Source organism: Pelodiscus sinensis, chromosome 1 (assembly GCF_052426305.1).
Source record: "Pelodiscus sinensis isolate ZL-2025 chromosome 1, ASM5242630v1, whole genome shotgun sequence".
Classification (NCBI taxonomy): Eukaryota; Metazoa; Chordata; order Testudines; family Trionychidae; genus Pelodiscus; species Pelodiscus sinensis.
This window is the reverse complement of record NC_143052.1, coordinates 328,404,025-328,421,333: the sequence shown is the minus strand read 5'-3', so window position 1 is coordinate 328,421,333 and position 17,309 is coordinate 328,404,025. Positions and strand designations below refer to the sequence as shown.

The window sequence follows — 17,309 nt, the reverse complement described above, 5'->3', positions numbered from 1 at the left end:
GGAATGAGGAGTAACGGTAGTTCGGACTAGGAAGCCTAGTCCGAACTACCTAGTCCGTGCCGCGTGTAGCGCGGCACAGGGTTCGAACGAGAAGGGATTTCAAATTGTAAGATTGATTGTAAAATTCAAATCCCGGGCTTCATTTGCAAGTGCGGTATGCCTACATTACCCTCCTAGTTCGAATTAGGAGGGTAGTGTAGACATACCCTCAGAGTCCTCAGAGCTCCAGCAAATAAAGGTTGGGAACCATTATATTAGCTATAGGTTAATAATAGAATAATAATAATAGAATAATAGGACTGGAAGGGACCTTGAGAGGTCATCGAGTCCAGCCCCCCGCCCTCAAGGCAGGACCAAGCTCCGTCTACACCATCCCTGACAGATGTCTATCTAACCTCTTCTTAAATATCTCCAGAGAGGGAGATTCCACCACCTCCCTTGGCAATTTATTCCAATATTTGACCACCCTGACAGTTAGGAACGTTTTCCTAATGTCCAATCTAAACCTCCCCTGCTGCACTTTAAGCCCATTACTCCTTGTCCTGTCCTCAGTAACCAAGAGGAACAAATTTTCTCCTTCCTCCTTGTGACACCCTTTTAGATATTTGAAAACCGCTATCATGGTTGTATAATCAAAGCCTGGACTGATAGGATCTAGTTTGGCAGTCTCCACATTTGGGATTTTGAGAGCTGGAATTCGGTGGAAATGAAAGTTTACTATTTACCAAAGTATATTATTTTTTGACCTACTATCAGATATGCAGGGTAAAATATCACTCTGACAAAAATAATTTTAATCACACTGACAAAATTGCAATTTTAATTTAACTATTTTTTTCATACGGCAGAGCTATTGTGTGGCTAGTATTGTTGCACTGATTTTTTGACAGTAGTCCAAATAACATATGTCTATGTTCAAATAACATGCCAAATTGATGGTGGACTTGGAATGAGGTCCAAAATAAATGTTGGAACTGCCATGCATTAGGGCTTTTAAAAAAAATACTGTGGCTTCCAACTCTAACTTGAAGCTAAGGCAAGAATCATAAACTGGGTTTCTGTCTGTTTGAAGTAACCCTTTAGCTTTAAGGCTCTTCCTCTCCTGCCCCTAACCCTAAAGACCTGATGTTTTATAGGATACTAAATAACAAGTTACAGTAATTGGAATAAAAATATTTTTCTCTCTAAATCTGTATTTGAAAAATATGTATGCTTATATTATTAGAGCTTCTCCATGTGAAGCTGAGCTTCAGGAATTAATTCATCAAATTGACATCATGGTAAACAACAAGAAACTTGAATGGGAAAGGAAGGTGCAATCTTTAGAGGCAAGAATGGATATCCGGGATAAAGAATTAGCAAATGCCCAAAGCAAGTTGGATCTGAAAGGTCAAGAGGTAATAACACCATCTCCTATAAGAAAGCATTTAACGGTATGAGTTAGTTAATAGCATGCTTTACAAATGTTCAGTTTATCACATCAGAATACAAACCCGCAAACTCTTGGCTATGTTAGCTCTGCAGAATTAATAGGAGTAAAAATTAACAAAAAATTATTTTTGTCACTAATGAAAAGATGTGATTTTTCTATACATACATGAAAGATGATTTGTGCAGTAAGGTGCAATTTTACCTTTTTCACTATCCACAATTAAAATGCCGCCTGTCATTTAGACAGGCCCAGGGTGGGATACTTACTTACTTACATTTTGTTGCCACAATGTTTATGAGTTTAATTTTACTGGAATTTTTGTTTGTTTGCTTTTGTTTTGCTTTGCTTTTAGTATTTTTCAGTTCCTTCATTTCAGGTACTGTAGTGCAATCTCTTTATCATGAAAGTTCAACCTACAAATGTAGAATATGTACACAAAAATGACTTCATTCAAAAACAACACAATATGCAACTTTTGAGCCTACAAGACTACTCAGTCCTACACTTCCTGTTCAGCCAATTGCTCAGACAAACAAGTTTGTTTACATTTGTAGGAGATAATGCTGTCTGTCCTTTGTTTATAATGTCACATGGAAGTTAAAGCATGTGTTTACATTGCATTGTTGTAGCCATTGTCATATTTATGTATCAGACGCAGTCAGGATTCATATGTGCCTTAGTGCTTCAATTGCCATTTCAGAAGACATGCATCCATTTTGATGATGAGTTCTACTTGATAATGGTCCAAAGCAGTGTAGATCAACACATGTTCATTTTCATCATCTGATTCAGATGCCACCAGCAGAAGTCTGATTTTCTTTTCTGGTGGTCCAGGTTCTGTAATTTCTGCATTAGAGTGTTGCTCTTTTAAACCTTCTGAGAGAACTTATCTCTCTACAATTTTGGAAGTAATGTCAGATTCTTAAACCTTGAGTTGAGTGCTAGAGCTATCTTTAAAAATTTTACAATGGCATCTTCTTTGTGTTTTGTCAAATGTGCAGTGAAAGTGTTCTTTAAACAAACGTAATGGGGTCATTATCCAAAACTGCTATAACATGAAATATATGGCAGCATGCAGAGAACATAGAGAAGTTCACGTATTTGGGGAGCAGCATGACATATGATCTAGACTGTAAGAAGGAAATAGTGACTAGAATAGTGAAAGCAAGAGTGAGTTTGAAGGCGATGGGTAAGTAAAGCAATTAGCTAGGAACGAAGCTGAGCATCTTGAAAACGTGTGTATTTAGCAGCATGTTGCATGGATGTGAGACATGGGTGATAACAAAAAATTCAAAGAGAAGGATATTGGCATTCAAGAGGAGTTGTTATAGAAATAACCTGAGAATAGGATGGATGCAGAAGGTCACCAACGAGGAATTATATAGGAAGAAACATCTGAAAGAGAACCTACTGCAGAAGGTTATACAATGGAAGTTACAGCTATTCAGGCATATCTGCAGAATGAATGACGAGCGAAAAGGTATTCGGCATAATGGATGGTCCGAATAGGAGAGGCAGACCCCACAGAGAATGGGTAGATGATATAGTAGATTGGTGCGGAGCTAGTCTACAGAAACTAAGCTACTGTGCACTGGACAGGGAAAGATGAAAGGAAATAGTGAGGGAGGTATCGGACCCCAACAGGCATTGAGCCCATGGTTGTTGATGATAATGATGATGATGATGATGTGGGTAAAAAAGCAGGAGACATACAATTCTCCCCCAAGGAGTTCAGTCATAGATTTAATTAATGCAATTTTTCTTTTAACGAGTGTCATCAGCATTGAAGTATATCCTCTGGAATGATGGCTAAAGCATGAAGGGGCATACGAATATTTAGCATATCTGGCATGTAAATGCCTTGCAATGCCAGCTACAAACGTGCCTTGTGAACATTTGTTTTCACTTTCAGGTGACAATGTAAATAAGAAGCAAGAAGCATTCTTTCCCATAAATGTAATCAAACTTACAAAAAGTAGGACTGAGTGGACTTGTAGATGCTAAAGTTTTATATTGTTTTGTTTTGAGTGCAGTTATGTAAAGAAGTCTGCATTTCTAAGTTTCACTTTCATGATAAAGAGATCGCAATACAGTGCTTGTATGAAGTGAATTGAAACATACTATTTGTTTTATCATTTTACAGTGCAAATATTTGTAATAAAAATAATATAAAGTGAGCATGTAGGAGAGCAGAGAAAGGAGGGCCTAGTGTCCAAAGGATTAAAGAAAGCCTCTGGGCTCAGCTACTTTCACCCTGCTTTACCTGCAACCAATGCCAGGCATGGATAGGTGGAGAAAAGGGAGGAGCTTGACTCAGTTTGAAGCTAACTAACAAGAAGGCAGAAACCCAGTTCAGTGGTCTAAGGACATGAACCAGAGCCTGTCCACTCAGCAGCCATGGGAGCAAGTAAGACCCCACCCTACTTTCTGGGAAAAGGGGGGAAACTACTAAAAAGCCCCAACTAAGAGGAATCTGGACTCTTGGTGCCATGCCCCAAACTTAAGGACTTGAACAGGGAGTGACTCAGTGTTCCTAAGCCAGGATCATAGGGTGCAGAGGGCCAGCATCCACCCCCTCTTCCACTTGCTTATTTAATAACCTAGTCACGAGGCTACTCAGCCGCCAGAGACCTGGCCACAGAACACTATAAAGTTTGTATTCTGTGTTATAATTTAAATCAATATATGTGGAAATTTAGAAGAACATCCAAAATATTTAATAAATTTCGAAGTACAGGCAGTCCCCGGGTTACGTACAAGATAGGGACTGTAGGTTTGTTCTTAAGTTGAATTTGTATGTAAGTCGGAACTGGTACATCTTGTAGGGGAAACTCTAGCCAAACATTTCTCCAGAGCTCAGTTTTATTCTCCCACACCTCACTTCCCTCAGTCCTTTATTCTCAAGCTGAGGTGTCTGCTGAGAAAAGCCGCTCCGCGTCTCCCTGGTCTGCTGGGGGGCGCGCTAGCTTCGCGTCTCCGTGGTCTACTGGGGGAAATCAGCTAGTGCGGGGCTGCCTCAACCCGTTTGTAAGTAGGGATCCGATGTAAGTCGGATCCATGTAACCCGGGGACTGCCTGTATATTATATTTTTATTAGACAATCTTTTTAGACAATCTTTCTATTAAGCCATCACCGTTCTTGTCTGTCTGTCATGGGATTTTCAATTTATCCCTCCTCGCACACACCAGCTGCCCGCACAAGCTCTCGCAGGCATGCTCTGTCACCTGGCTCAGCTGTGGATGACGCAGCAAGTTGCCCCCACCAGCTCCACATCCCTACCCCCCTGGCAGGCTGTCCCCACCAGCTCCAGCTCCCTCGGCAGGCTGCCCCCGACAGCTCCGGCTCCCTGATCCCCCACCAGGCCACCCCCACCAGCTCCTCCAGGCGGCCTAAGTGCCTTTGTGCTGGCAGCTTCGGCTCCCGGCCCCCCTGGCAGGCCGCCAACAAGGTGGGCCATACCCGACGGCTCCGGCTTCCAGCCCACCGGCAGAAGTCCAATACCAAGGGGGGGCAGCAGCCCCAGAGCCAAGAGGGCAAAAGCCCCAGAGTTGGGGGAAGGGCAGCATCCCCAGAGTATGTGTGTATGGGAGGGGAGCCAATAATCCCACAGTGTGTATGGAGGAGAAAGACCAAAAAGAAAAAAATATATATATAAAAATGTTTTTAAAAGACCATCTTTCTAAAAGCGCACCAAAAGAGTAAAAATAAAGTTTTCAGCTGCCAATTTAGGAGAAAGATTAGATGGCTAAGTATGATTCAAGGTAGTTGCTAACTGTTAGCTATCTAATCTTTCTCCTAAATTGGTAGCTGAAAACTTTATTTTTACTCTTTTGGTGCGCTTTTAGAAAGATTGTCCTTTAAAAAAAATTTTATATATATTTTAACAGTGTGATTAAAACTATGATTAATAACGTTTCTTTTTTTTAGTTAATCACGTGAGTTAATTCACAACCTTAGTTAAAATAATTACAATAAAACATATCTTAAGTTGCAACAGTCCTATTTACAATTTTGTCTTTCTAAAATATTAACATGAAATATAACAATGGTTGCCTTCCTTACCTGGAAGCACGTAAGAGGGACGTAGAAATTAATTGAAAACAGTAAAAATAAATCAATCCACACAAGAGATACACTTTCTTGACTCTACAGTCACATAACACCAACCTACCTCAGCAACAATTTTCACCCCACTATCAATCTCAGCCCGGACCAGTCAACAAAAGAGATCCACTTCCTTGACACTACAGTCAGATAAACACCACCCTATACCAGAAAATAACTGACCACTATTCTTACCTACATGCCTCTAGCTGCCATCCAGGGAACATCACAGAATTCATTGTCTACAGCCAAGCAAATGGGCACAAATCAGACATTAAGAATGGTAATACACATAAATCTGTAGGGGAACATTTTTACCTATTTGGACACTCAATCATGGATTTAAGAGTAGCCATTCTACAAAGGAATTTTACTACCCAACTACAGAGAGAGACTGCTCAACTAGAATTCATTTACAAATTTGACACTATCACCTTTGAATAAAGGTGGATACAAAGCCGATTTTCTCCGTCTTTGACATTTGCATTTTTACATCAAAAGCTATGAATAGGACACTTAGTGTATGTCTAGAGTGCATCCCTCTGTCGGCAGAGGGATGCAGATTAGGCAGGTCGACATTGCAAATGAAGCAGGGATTTAAATATCCTGTGCTTAATTTGCATAAAAATGGCTGCTGTTTTTGCCGACTCAGCACTTTGTCAGCAAAAAGTGGCAATCTAGAGGGGGATCTGTTGAGAAAGAAAGCCTTTTTCCACAGATCCTATAAACCTCCTTGCAGGAGGCATAAGGGATCTGTGGAAAAAGGCTTTCTTTCTTAACAGATCCCCCTCTAGACTGCCGCTTTTTGCCAACAAAGTGCTGAGTCAGCAAAAACGGCGGCCCTTTTTATGCAAATTAAGCATGGGATATTTAAATCCCCGCTTCATTTGCAATGTCGACCTGCCTAATCTGCATCCCTCTGCATCCGCTATGTCTAGACTGCAGCCTTTTTCCGCAAAAGCTTATGCAAATGAAGCGCGGAGTAGAATATCACCATGCTTCATTTGCATAATTAATTAGCAGCCATTTTTGTGCAAGAGGCTTTTGCGCAAAAAAGGAGCTGTGTAGATGCTGATGAGGCATCTACACAGCTGAAAAAATGAGGAAGAATGGTTCTTGTGCAAGAGGGGGTTTTTTGAGCAAAAAGGAACCGTCTACACAGCTCCTTTTTGCGCAAAAGCTTCTTGTGCAAAAATGGCCCCTAATTAATTATGCAAATGAAGTGTGGTGATATTCTACTCCGCGCATCATTTGCGTAAGCTTTTATGGAAAAAGGTTGCAGTATAGACGTATCCTCATGATCTTATACATTTTTGTTAGTCTCTAAGATGCCACAGGACTATTTGTTGTAAAAATGAATATTTATTCTAAATGTAGGTAGGGATACTTCGACAGAAATTAGACACCTTGCAGAAGACTAAATATGAGATGGCTCAGGATTTTGAAGCTCAACTTCAAGCACTGAAGTCTCAAGTAAGGACAAAGTCAGATTCCGTATTTTACACTGGTTCAGTATTTTCAGGTTAGTTTAGTAGATTTTGAACTGTTTTCCAAACTTACTTTATCATTTTATCTTTCCATAGCTATTTTCTAAAAATGTTTCTAATGTATAATTTAATAGATGTGTCTTTATGGATTTATGAATGGTAATTTATGTCACACTTTTAAACTTTGGTAACTATATCTGCTTTCATGGGTGTAGTTATTATTTCTATAAGGAGAACTCTGAATCTACTTCTCCGCATTGGACTTATTGTGACAAAATGCGACCAAAGGACATGGAGAGAGCCTCTGTCAGACTTGTGGGTTATGGACTAGGTACAGTATAACCCGCGCTATCTGGCACTTAACTATCCGGAAAACTTTAGAAACCGGCAAATTTCGTAGGGGCTTGGTGAGACTACATGTCGCGGCACTTTGATCTGGCCGGCCGGCCGGCCGGGGGCTGGGCATGGCCGTGCAGTGCAGCGCAGCGCTTTTGATCCAGCCAGCCAGGGGCTGTGTGCAGCTGCATGGCGCTTTGATCCTGTTGGTGTGAGGCTGGGCACGGCCATGCGGCGTGATGCTTTGATCCAGCTTGCGTGAGGCTGGGCCGGGCAGCTGGCAGCCCCTGCAGCACAGGGGTCGCAGATCCAAAAAGGTTGTGCACCACTGTGCTTGTCCTTTCTGGTTTTTCCTAGGTTGATGGGACCCTCAGATAACCAGAATTTTTAGATAACCGGAACACCCTAATCCCTGAGCGGGCTGGATAACACAGGTTTTATTGTACAATAAATGGCTAAAATCACTTAATCAGAGTCATGATAATTAGAAGCTGATGCACACAGGAAATATTGATTTAAGAACTGTCTTTCTGTTGACATGTTTTAGATGGCTCAAGGTTGTCTTGTTTTTAAGTTAAGATTATTTGTGTTATGAAGACTACTGGAAAGTTCTGGAAACAGTCTCATAGTTTTTACGTTCATAGTTCCAGCTCTGAATAGGTTGATGATTTTCCATGAGACAGGAGGTATAAAAACAAGAGGAACCTGGAAGGAGGAGGCATCAGATTGGATTCATTTTTTGCTTTGTGACTACAGGTTGAAGTCTGAATTTGTTAAAATGTGTTTATTCAAGTAAATGTGTAACTGTAGGAAATTTGTAACCATTGAAAATTTTCCATAAAGCTGCTTCCTACCCCACTGCATTCTGCATGGAGGCAACAGCATGAAGGAAGTGGGGGGAGTCCTGTGTGTAACCCTGCCTGTTAACTGATGAACCCAGGCTCATTGATTAACCATGTAAACATTTACACTTTCACACCCCTAGGTTGAACCTCTCTAATCCAGCACTCTCGGTACCTGACCGGTGCTAACCATAGAGTTTGCCAAACCACAAGAGGTCAATATTGTCTACCACTTCAGCTGCTTACTGGGCTCTTAGAAGACATTTAGGGGTAAATTAGAGCTAAATAGCAGCATAGAGCACTGAGAGCCAGGACAGGGAGTGTAAACAATTTTTTTGGGACTGTGGGAAAGTTGGCCACACCAGTGATAAGTGGACATCCAGCTAACTAAAATCATACTGGACCACGGATGTTGCCAGACCAGAAAGTGCCAGATTAGAGAGGTTCAACCTGTTTTTTGTTTGTTTGTTTGTGCTCTGTGTCTGTCCTTTTTCTTAGTTTTTCTCTGTTTTCCACTCCAAGCTACAAAACTAATGGGTATCAGGTTTTCTGAACTTCAGTCCATAATGTTTCTCAGATTTTAACAAAGTAGTCTGGACAGTCCTGGATTTAATCTTTTCTTGTTTATCTGATAGTACAGATAATGTAATTTGAGGACGTAGTATTCCTACACCAGCAGAAAAACTGTCAGTGCAAGATGCATCTTCATCTATGCCTATATACGATCTGTAATGTAGACATAGTTTGTCCAACAACCAGACTTCTTCACCAAATCAGAATTCTAGTCATACCTCATCTGGACCTCAGATTTGGCCTGGTTAAGTAAAGAATTATAATTTTGGTGACAACATTCCTCACCAGTTCATAAAATGAACTTTTTTAAACTTTCATTTCCCTTACTCCCTTTACCATTTTCATTTAAGAAAACAATTATGAAATAGAAGCTGTTTTTGTAACTTGCAGTGTTTCCCTAATATAGCTAGAAGATTGACATCTTGTTGTAATTGAGAAGTTAAGCATTTGACAGTGAATAAATAATTCTAGTTTTCCTTTGAGTGATTCTGTACACATATATTCCGCGATATGTACAGGCAGTCCCCGGGTTACGTACAAGATAGGGACTGTAGGTTTGTTCTTAAGTTGAATCTGTATGTAAGTCGGAACTGGCGTCCAGATTCAGCCGCTGCTGAAACTGACCGCCAGTTCTGACTTACATACAGATTCAATTTAAGAACCCCAAGCTTCCCCAAGTCAGCTGCTGCTGAAACTGATCAGCAGCTGATTCCAGGAAGCCTGGGGCAGAGCAACTCTGCCTCGGGCTTCCTGTAGTCAGCGCTGGTCAGTTTCAGCAGCGGCTGACTTGGGGACGCCTGGGGCAGAGCAGCTGGGGTGCTGCTGGGTTGCTCCAGTAGCACCGCTCCTTGGCGCTACTGGACCAACCCAGCAGCACCCCAGCTGCTCTGCCCCAGGCGTCCTGATTCAGCCACTGCTGAAACTGACCAGCAGCGGCTGAATCAGGACCTGGGGCAGAGCAGCTGGGGTGCTGCCAGGTTGGTCCAGTAGTGCCCAGAAGGCGCTGCAGGACCAATCGGCAGCGCCCCAGCTGCTCTGCTCCAGGGTCCAAAACAAAAGCCTGGTCTGCTGGGGGGGGGGGGCACACTAGCCGCGCCACCCCCCCCCAGCAGACCAGGAATACGGGAGCAGAGCCGCAGCGGCAGCGGGGTGCCGCGCCTCTGAGGCTTTGCTCTGGCAAAGCCTCAGAGGCGCGGGACCCCCCGCGGCTGCGGCTTCAGTCCCGGTGCCTGTGGTCTGCTGGGGACCGTCCCCAGCAGGCCACAGGCACCCCGACTGAAGCGGCAGCAGCGGCGGGTTCCCGCGCTTCTCAGAAGCGCGGGAACCTGCCCGGTGCCCCTGGTCTGCTGGAGACGGTCTCCAGCAGACCAGGGGCACCGGAGCAGCTTACGAACGGGGCTTTCTCGCCCCGGAGCTCGCAGGTAGCAATCCGCTACCTCGACCTCCGGGGCGAGAAAGCCCCGTTCGTAAGTGCGGATCCGACGTAAGTCGGATCCGCGTAAGTCGGGGACTGCCTGTAAGTGTAAGTAGGTATTAGGGATGGAAGTGACTAGTCAACTAGTTGCTTCCCCACTCCCTCACTTGCTGCCTCTTTCAGAGAGAGGCAGCAAGGGTGGAGGGCAGCAGGAACTGGTGCTGGGGGGGAGCCAGATTAAAAGCCGGTTTCCACCCAGCATCATCTCAGCAGGGAAGAAAGAGGCACAGTGGACGACTGGGTGGGAGCTGGGGTTTTGAGCTGCTGTGGGGTTTTCCCTGGCAAAGGGATGTTAAATTTAGTTATATAATGGTCACAATTACAAAGCTATATTCACCTCTTGGACCATATCTTGTATTACACTTAGGAATAAATCAAGCATTGCTTCTCTTTTTGTGGGTTCCAGCACTAGCTGTCCCAAGAAGCTGTGATTTAAGGTATCCAGAAATTTTACTGTTGTGCGCCAATAGCAGTCTCCAGCAAGTCAGTGCCACCAGCATCATTAAGGGTGTATCTACACAGAAACATTATTTCAGAATAACGGCTGTTATTCTGAAATAACAATGCAAGCATCTACACAGCAAAGCTTATTCCGACTTCTGTAAACCTCAGTCCACAAGCAATGCCTGTTCCGAAATTGCTATTTCAAAATAACTGTAATGTGGATGTTCCACTGCTGCTATTTAGAAATAGCTCCTCCCCAGGGCCATTCAAAGTAATTACACCCTAATGCTTCCCGGGGCTCTAAATCACAGTAGCATATCCACATTAGGGGAGCCTGCCTCGGACTAATTTCAAAGCTTCCCTGTAATGTAGACATGCTATTTTGAAATAAGGGTATGTCTACACTACCCCGCTAGTTCGAACTAGCGGGGTAATGTATGCATACCGCACTTGCTAATGAAGCCCGGGATTTGAATTTCCCGGGCTTCATTAGCATAAGCGGGGAGCCGCCATTTTTAAATCCCCGCTGCTTCGAACCCCGTGTAGCGCGGCTACACGGGGCTCGAACTAGGTAGTTCGGACTAGGGTGCCTATTCCGAACTACCGGTACACCTCGTTTCACGAGGAGTAACGGTAGTTCGGAATAGGACCCTAGTCCGAACTACCTAGTTCGAGCCCCGTGTAGCCGCGCTACACGGGGTTCGAAGCAGCGGGGATTTAAAAATGGCGGCTCCCCGCTTATGCTAATGAAGCCCGGGAAATTCAAATCCCGGGCTTCATTAGCAAGTGCGGTATGCATACATTACCCCGCTAGTTCGAACTAGCGGGGTAGTGTAGACATACCCTAAGCTATTTTGGAGTATTTCTTCTGAATAGATTATTCTGAAATAAGTGTACAGTGTAAACTTACCCTTACAGTCTGAGATTCCTCATTCCCACTGGTTTCTTCGTCACAACTCTGAATGATGGCACTGTCAGTATCCCTAGCACTGATTGGTTCTTTTGTCTTCTGATCATTTTACCTGCTTCTATCAGCTCTGTTCGATACTTCTGTCAGTACTTTTAGGACAGCACCAAGTTTTGCTGATATCAAAAACCCCTCAAATGCCAACTGGAATGCTCATTCATTCAATAAGGAGAGTTATACCTCTTCTTCACACTTGCGCCATGATCGGCCTTTATTTCTTCCACAGTCTTTCACATCTTCTCTTAAGTCACACTTCAGTGATGCCAGAATCAAGGGGCAAGATTAGAATTCTTACAAGGAAGCTTTTGTATTATGCCCATCATCCTCATGGGCAGTTAAAAGAGTAGAAGTCCCCTTGGCTTTCTTGTGCATCTTAGGCTACCCCAAGAGTGTCTAGACCACTTATGGATTCTCAGTGCAGGAGAAAGTTGCTTTCTCCCTTTCTGGAGACTTCAAAGGAGGATCCCCCTACCATTTGTAGTCCCCTCTTTTGCTGGAGTCCACAGAAGAAGAGGCAAGAGAAGAACACCTTGATGTCACCATCATATTTCAACTCCTTCCCTGCATAAGGCCATCACCTTCCTCCTTACCCCATCCCCAGTGAAAGGCTTTAAACTGTTTCAGGACCTCATGGCCACACCTCTAGGATTGCAGATAGAGCTTGTGCAAGACGGCCCACACAATTTTTTTGATATCTTACAAATACCTGCCACAAGAAGGGTTACCCAACCCATTAATGAAACCTTTCTGGAACCTGTGAAGAATCTCTGGCAGATGTTGGCCTGTGTCCCCCTCATTCCTAAACTTGTGGACAGGTGATATTAGATTCCCTAGCAGGAATTTGATTATGTCTTCACCCATCCTGTCCCAGAAAACCTTGCGGTTATGGTAGCCAATGAGCGGGTTTGAAACAGTCTCATCCTAAGGCTGCTCCAAAAGATGAGGTTAAAAGACTTGATCTAGAGCAGAGTGCCTTTCCAGCACTATCAATCAGCCTATCAAAGGAAGGTGTTGAATTATCAGGTGCTAGAGGTGCTATTGTTACAATATGTGTTTATTAATTGGTGAATAGTTTCTAAATTGGGGGACAAAATTGGATGAAGAATACAAAGAATAGTCCTTGGCCATGATCTCTGAAAGACACCCCATTTCCTGAAATTTGCCCCACATGGCTACTACCTACAATGGATTGCATATGTGTACAATCACACAGAAGGAAGAAAAGTTACTTACTTGTACAGCAACTGTAGTTCTTCAAGATGTTTTGTGTACATATACATTCTACAACCCTCCTGCTTGCTCCACTCTTTCATATATTAGATAGGCCATGCTGTAAAGGAACAGAAAAGGAAGCTGTGATCATACCCTTTTTATGCCATTGTTCTGAGCACAAGAGCAAATGCTGCCTGTTATGCTTCCTGGTGAGAGTGCTGCCAAAAGTCTTTGGCTCAACTGCATTCGGTGCACTTACATCTACAACAGAATATATATGTGAACAATACATCTTGAAGAACAATAGTTACTGTACCAGTAAGTAAATGGTTTTAACCTAGTTTTGGGGTGGATTTTTGTACAATTAAATAGTTCATACATTTAATCAGATCTAAATCCTGCCTTACGTTCTCACATTTGCTGTTATCATTCTGGCTTGCTGTCTTCTCAAGTTAAACATGATCTAATTTTTTCTCCAAAATTCTCTGCTGCCTTCATTTTCTGTTGCTGCTAACAACTTCACCATCCTCACTGTTACTGAAACTCACAACTTGGTGTTCATAGATGCATAGATTCTAAGGCCAGAAGGGACTGTTGTGATTATCTAGTGTGACCTCCTATATAAAATAGGCCATAGAAGAAAATAAGAATAAGATATGCAATCTTTCATGACAATAGTGCTCGTGAGTGTTTTTCTTTCTTCTGCATATCCAGGCCATGAGCAAATCATATCTTTTCCATTCATTATATATATATATTTTTAAATCTGACCATACCTATCCATCTTAACAGTTACATCATTTGTCTACATTCTGCACATCTTCCACACTGAATACCATAATTTCAGTCTGTCTGGTCTAGGGACCCACCTTGCCAAAATTCTCTTTGCTACCTGGTACTCAGACCATTTCAACCCCTTTTTGAATCTCCTCGTTGATTTCTTACTGCTCTATATGTATGGAGTGCAAATTTTGTGTTCTGTTTTGTAAAGCTGTGCATCACTCTTTCCTGGCTTCACTTGCCACCTGCCCTTTTTGCTTCCTGAAACCTCTTTTGTTCTACCATACATGCCTGCTTTGATGCCCCCTTCATTACATTCTCGTTCTGCTTCTTTGCTTTTTTCGTGCATCTTTTTCTATGGAACATCCTTCAAATTCTTATTTGACTAAGTTTCTGCTCACTCTTGGCTCATTCAGATCCCTCCTAAAAGCACAGTTCTGTCTGAAGTAGATGAGTATAAAGACTCTCTACCCAGATGTATCATTTTCTACACATGCCCAAACCATATGGTCTGATTAGTGTAATCTTTGTCCTACCTCATCTGTTCCCCTTCTCTCCTTTGTTTATTACCCTCACTTATGTTTCATACCTAAACTATACTGTGTATTCTTCAGGTTTGAAACATGATTTTTATTCTGCATGGGGTCTAGCATACTTTTGAGCACTGAAAAATAACATATAATAATATAGGGCTTTTTTACACTACAAAGAAGATCGAAGCTGGTGCCGTCAATCTTCTGTAGTTCAAATTAGTGAGTCTAGTGAAGCCTGAAACTGAAACCCATTAGCACTGGTTGTCCTGCTCCTATGAGAAGTAAGGGAAGTCAACAAGAGAATGTGCTCCCATCAACCCCTCCTGTCTGGATGACACCAGATTTAAGGTACTTTGACTCCAACTACATAATTAACATAGTTGAAGTTGCATATATTAAGTCGACTTTCCCCTTTAGTGTAGACCAGGCCATAAGGTATTAGTCTTGAGGTCCTGCCAATTAAGATTACCAGTAACTCAAGGCTAAAATTCACTGGAATGTAAACAGTGTCAGAGGAACTAGCAGATACTACACTCCCAGATTATTTGGAGAATTGTCCTTGGTAAAAATTGTGAAATGTTGATAAATGTGGTGACAATGGCCATTTTAAGTATGGTCCAGTTCATTCCACTTCAATACCTCCAAGAATCCTCCTCCGATTGCCTGATTCCCTCCCTCTACCCTGTCACCAATGCCTTCTACTGCTTAGTGATAGAAATGTAGCCGTGTTAGTCTGGTTTACCTGTTTCCATCTGTTAATCTGTTATTCTTGTTATTGAAGTACTTTTAAATATTGTCAACACAAGATGGCACTAAACAAATGTAAAACATTTCATATAAACACGGTACAAAAATTTACTTTACATGGTTAAAAACTCAAGTGCCATACAAATTTTCAACAGAAAAAAACCAACAACCATAAAGTAAATCTGTTTTTAACTGGGCAACACTCAGGGTTATATGAAATCTTGGTCCTGTTCATCTTTAATAATTTAGTTTTAGTAACTAGTAATTTGTTACAGAGATATGCTAATTAAAATGTTTAAGCTTCAATGCATTTGCCAATTATGACTCAAATAAATAATTACCTGACATAGAAAAGTATCACACATTCTTAACATTCTATCTCCTTTCATTTCCAGTTTTGTAAACTGACACATAGTTATGAAAAACTACAATTATACCAGATTAAACAAGATAAGGTTTACAGTAAAGAAATATGTGCAGAAAAGCTGGAAGCTCCATTTGAACTGAGCAATTTAAACCAGAAATTGGAAGTAAGTATATTTTACTATTATAGTACACCTAGCACATCTTCAGGATTCATACCTGGTTTACAGTTTCAGGCTTTAAATCCCATAAGCATGTACAGTGTTCTGAGTACAATACAGAAAGAACTGAGTATTGACAATGTTTTCTGTTCTTCAGAGGCATTAATTGTATTAATGCTGTTTAGATCTGTTAATACAGATCAGCCAGTTCATAAATTTAAATTTGAAAGAGACAATTACTCTGATCCTAATCACTGAGGGACACATTGTTCAATAAGCCAGTGATTTAGGAGAATTTTTGCATATAGGAGAAAGTTCTAGGATTTTCATATCATGATCACTATTAATTTGTTTTAATGGATTTCAAGACTAGATGGGACCATTCTCATTCTCTCGTTTGACTTTTTGCATAACAGTGCATAGAATTAACTCTTCCCACCTACAGAGGATTGTTCCAGCTTGATAGGGCAAAACACCTACTCTCCAGTAGACGTGCGGTTATCTCTTCCACATGGAAAAGCCCACAATGTTATAAAATTCGTCAAGCCTTGGAGCCCACCAGAGTAGCTAACAATTGTTACTATTACAGTAATGTATGATTTATGCATTCACCTAGGGCTAAATATATCTTTTCCGGGACAATCTCAGAACCTGCTAATCTGTACACAATCTTATCCAAGGTTTGAACATGAATATAATGTAACACAGTGCTACCAGTTGGTAAATTATGCAATATGAAAAATGAATGTTTGGAATGTGTTCAGCATAGTTTAGTTTTAAGAAAATAACTACTGTATTGAAAATCTGTTAAAGTTCAGCAATACTTTACTAGGGCCTTGAATCTGTAGTCTTCACTTGGTAGTCAGATGAATAAGCAGTCTATCTGATGTGGCAAAGAAGAAAATAAAAGTTTATATTTGCTTAGAATTTAAAAACAGACAGTAGTAAAAATGTAGAAAAATGATCAATCATAGGACATAGATGCAGCGTAGCTGCTCTCTCACATTCTTAAGAAAAAATATAATTCCAGCACTATAACTGTGTAACTTCATTGAAATCAAAAGAGTTACACTGTATACAACTAGAATAACACAGTGGTGAATCAGGCCACTAAGATCTACAACTGAAGAAGTATGAAACTTTAAAAATATTTCAAACATTTTACTTCAGTTATTGTCCACATTATTCAGCTTGCTCAGAAGAATAGCTTTTTCCAAAAGAAAGAATTTTCTTTTGTTGGAAAAAATGAAAAATCTGGTTTTATATTTGCTGATTCTTTTCTTTCCACGGATTTGGTTGTCCCTTGTTATTAATAATGAATATAATTAATTACACGTATGATTTTTCTTAGAAACATAAACAAATAAGCATTCATTATTATGAGTGTACTAGTTCTAAGTGGAGAAAAACTATTTCAAGTCTTAGTGACCTTGTGTTCCTTTCTCCCCCCCCCCCCCAGGAATTTGAACAAAAATCAAGAGAATGGGATGAGAAGGAGATACTATACCAAAACCATCTTGTTTCTTTAGATGCTCAACAAAAATTACTATCTGAGAAGTATAATTTGTTTCAGGTATATTTCCTACCTTCCTGTTTCAGAAAAAAATAAAGCACAAGCTCAACTAAAGAGTTGGTTTAACTAATGCTAAAATGTTTCTAAAACCCTGTTGTTTGCAGTGGTGTTGTAACCATGTTGGCTACATCTAGACTACAGACTTCTTTCGGAATAAACTTTTTTCGGAAAAGATCTTCTGAAAAAACTTCTTCCAAAAGAGAACATCCACACTACAAAAGTGCATTGAAAAAATGATCTGCTTTTTTGAAAGAGAGCATCCAGACTGAATGGACCTCTC

At 41.3% G+C, this 17,309-nt stretch overlaps 1 protein-coding gene across 2 annotated transcripts in view; it reads left to right on the top strand.

Moving 5' to 3' along the window:
• Positions 1-17,309, top strand: part of DEUP1 (deuterosome assembly protein 1) — a 99,786-nt gene that overhangs the window by 3,890 nt on the left and 78,587 nt on the right. For both annotated transcript variants that reach the window (XM_025182940.3, XM_014571845.4), the window contains exons 3-6: positions 1,226-1,397; positions 6,915-7,010; positions 15,328-15,462; positions 16,916-17,029. In XM_025182940.3, the coding sequence (XP_025038725.2) occupies positions 1,226-1,397; positions 6,915-7,010; positions 15,328-15,462; positions 16,916-17,029 (517 nt within the window). The remainder of the gene's footprint in view (positions 1-1,225; positions 1,398-6,914; positions 7,011-15,327; positions 15,463-16,915; positions 17,030-17,309) is intronic.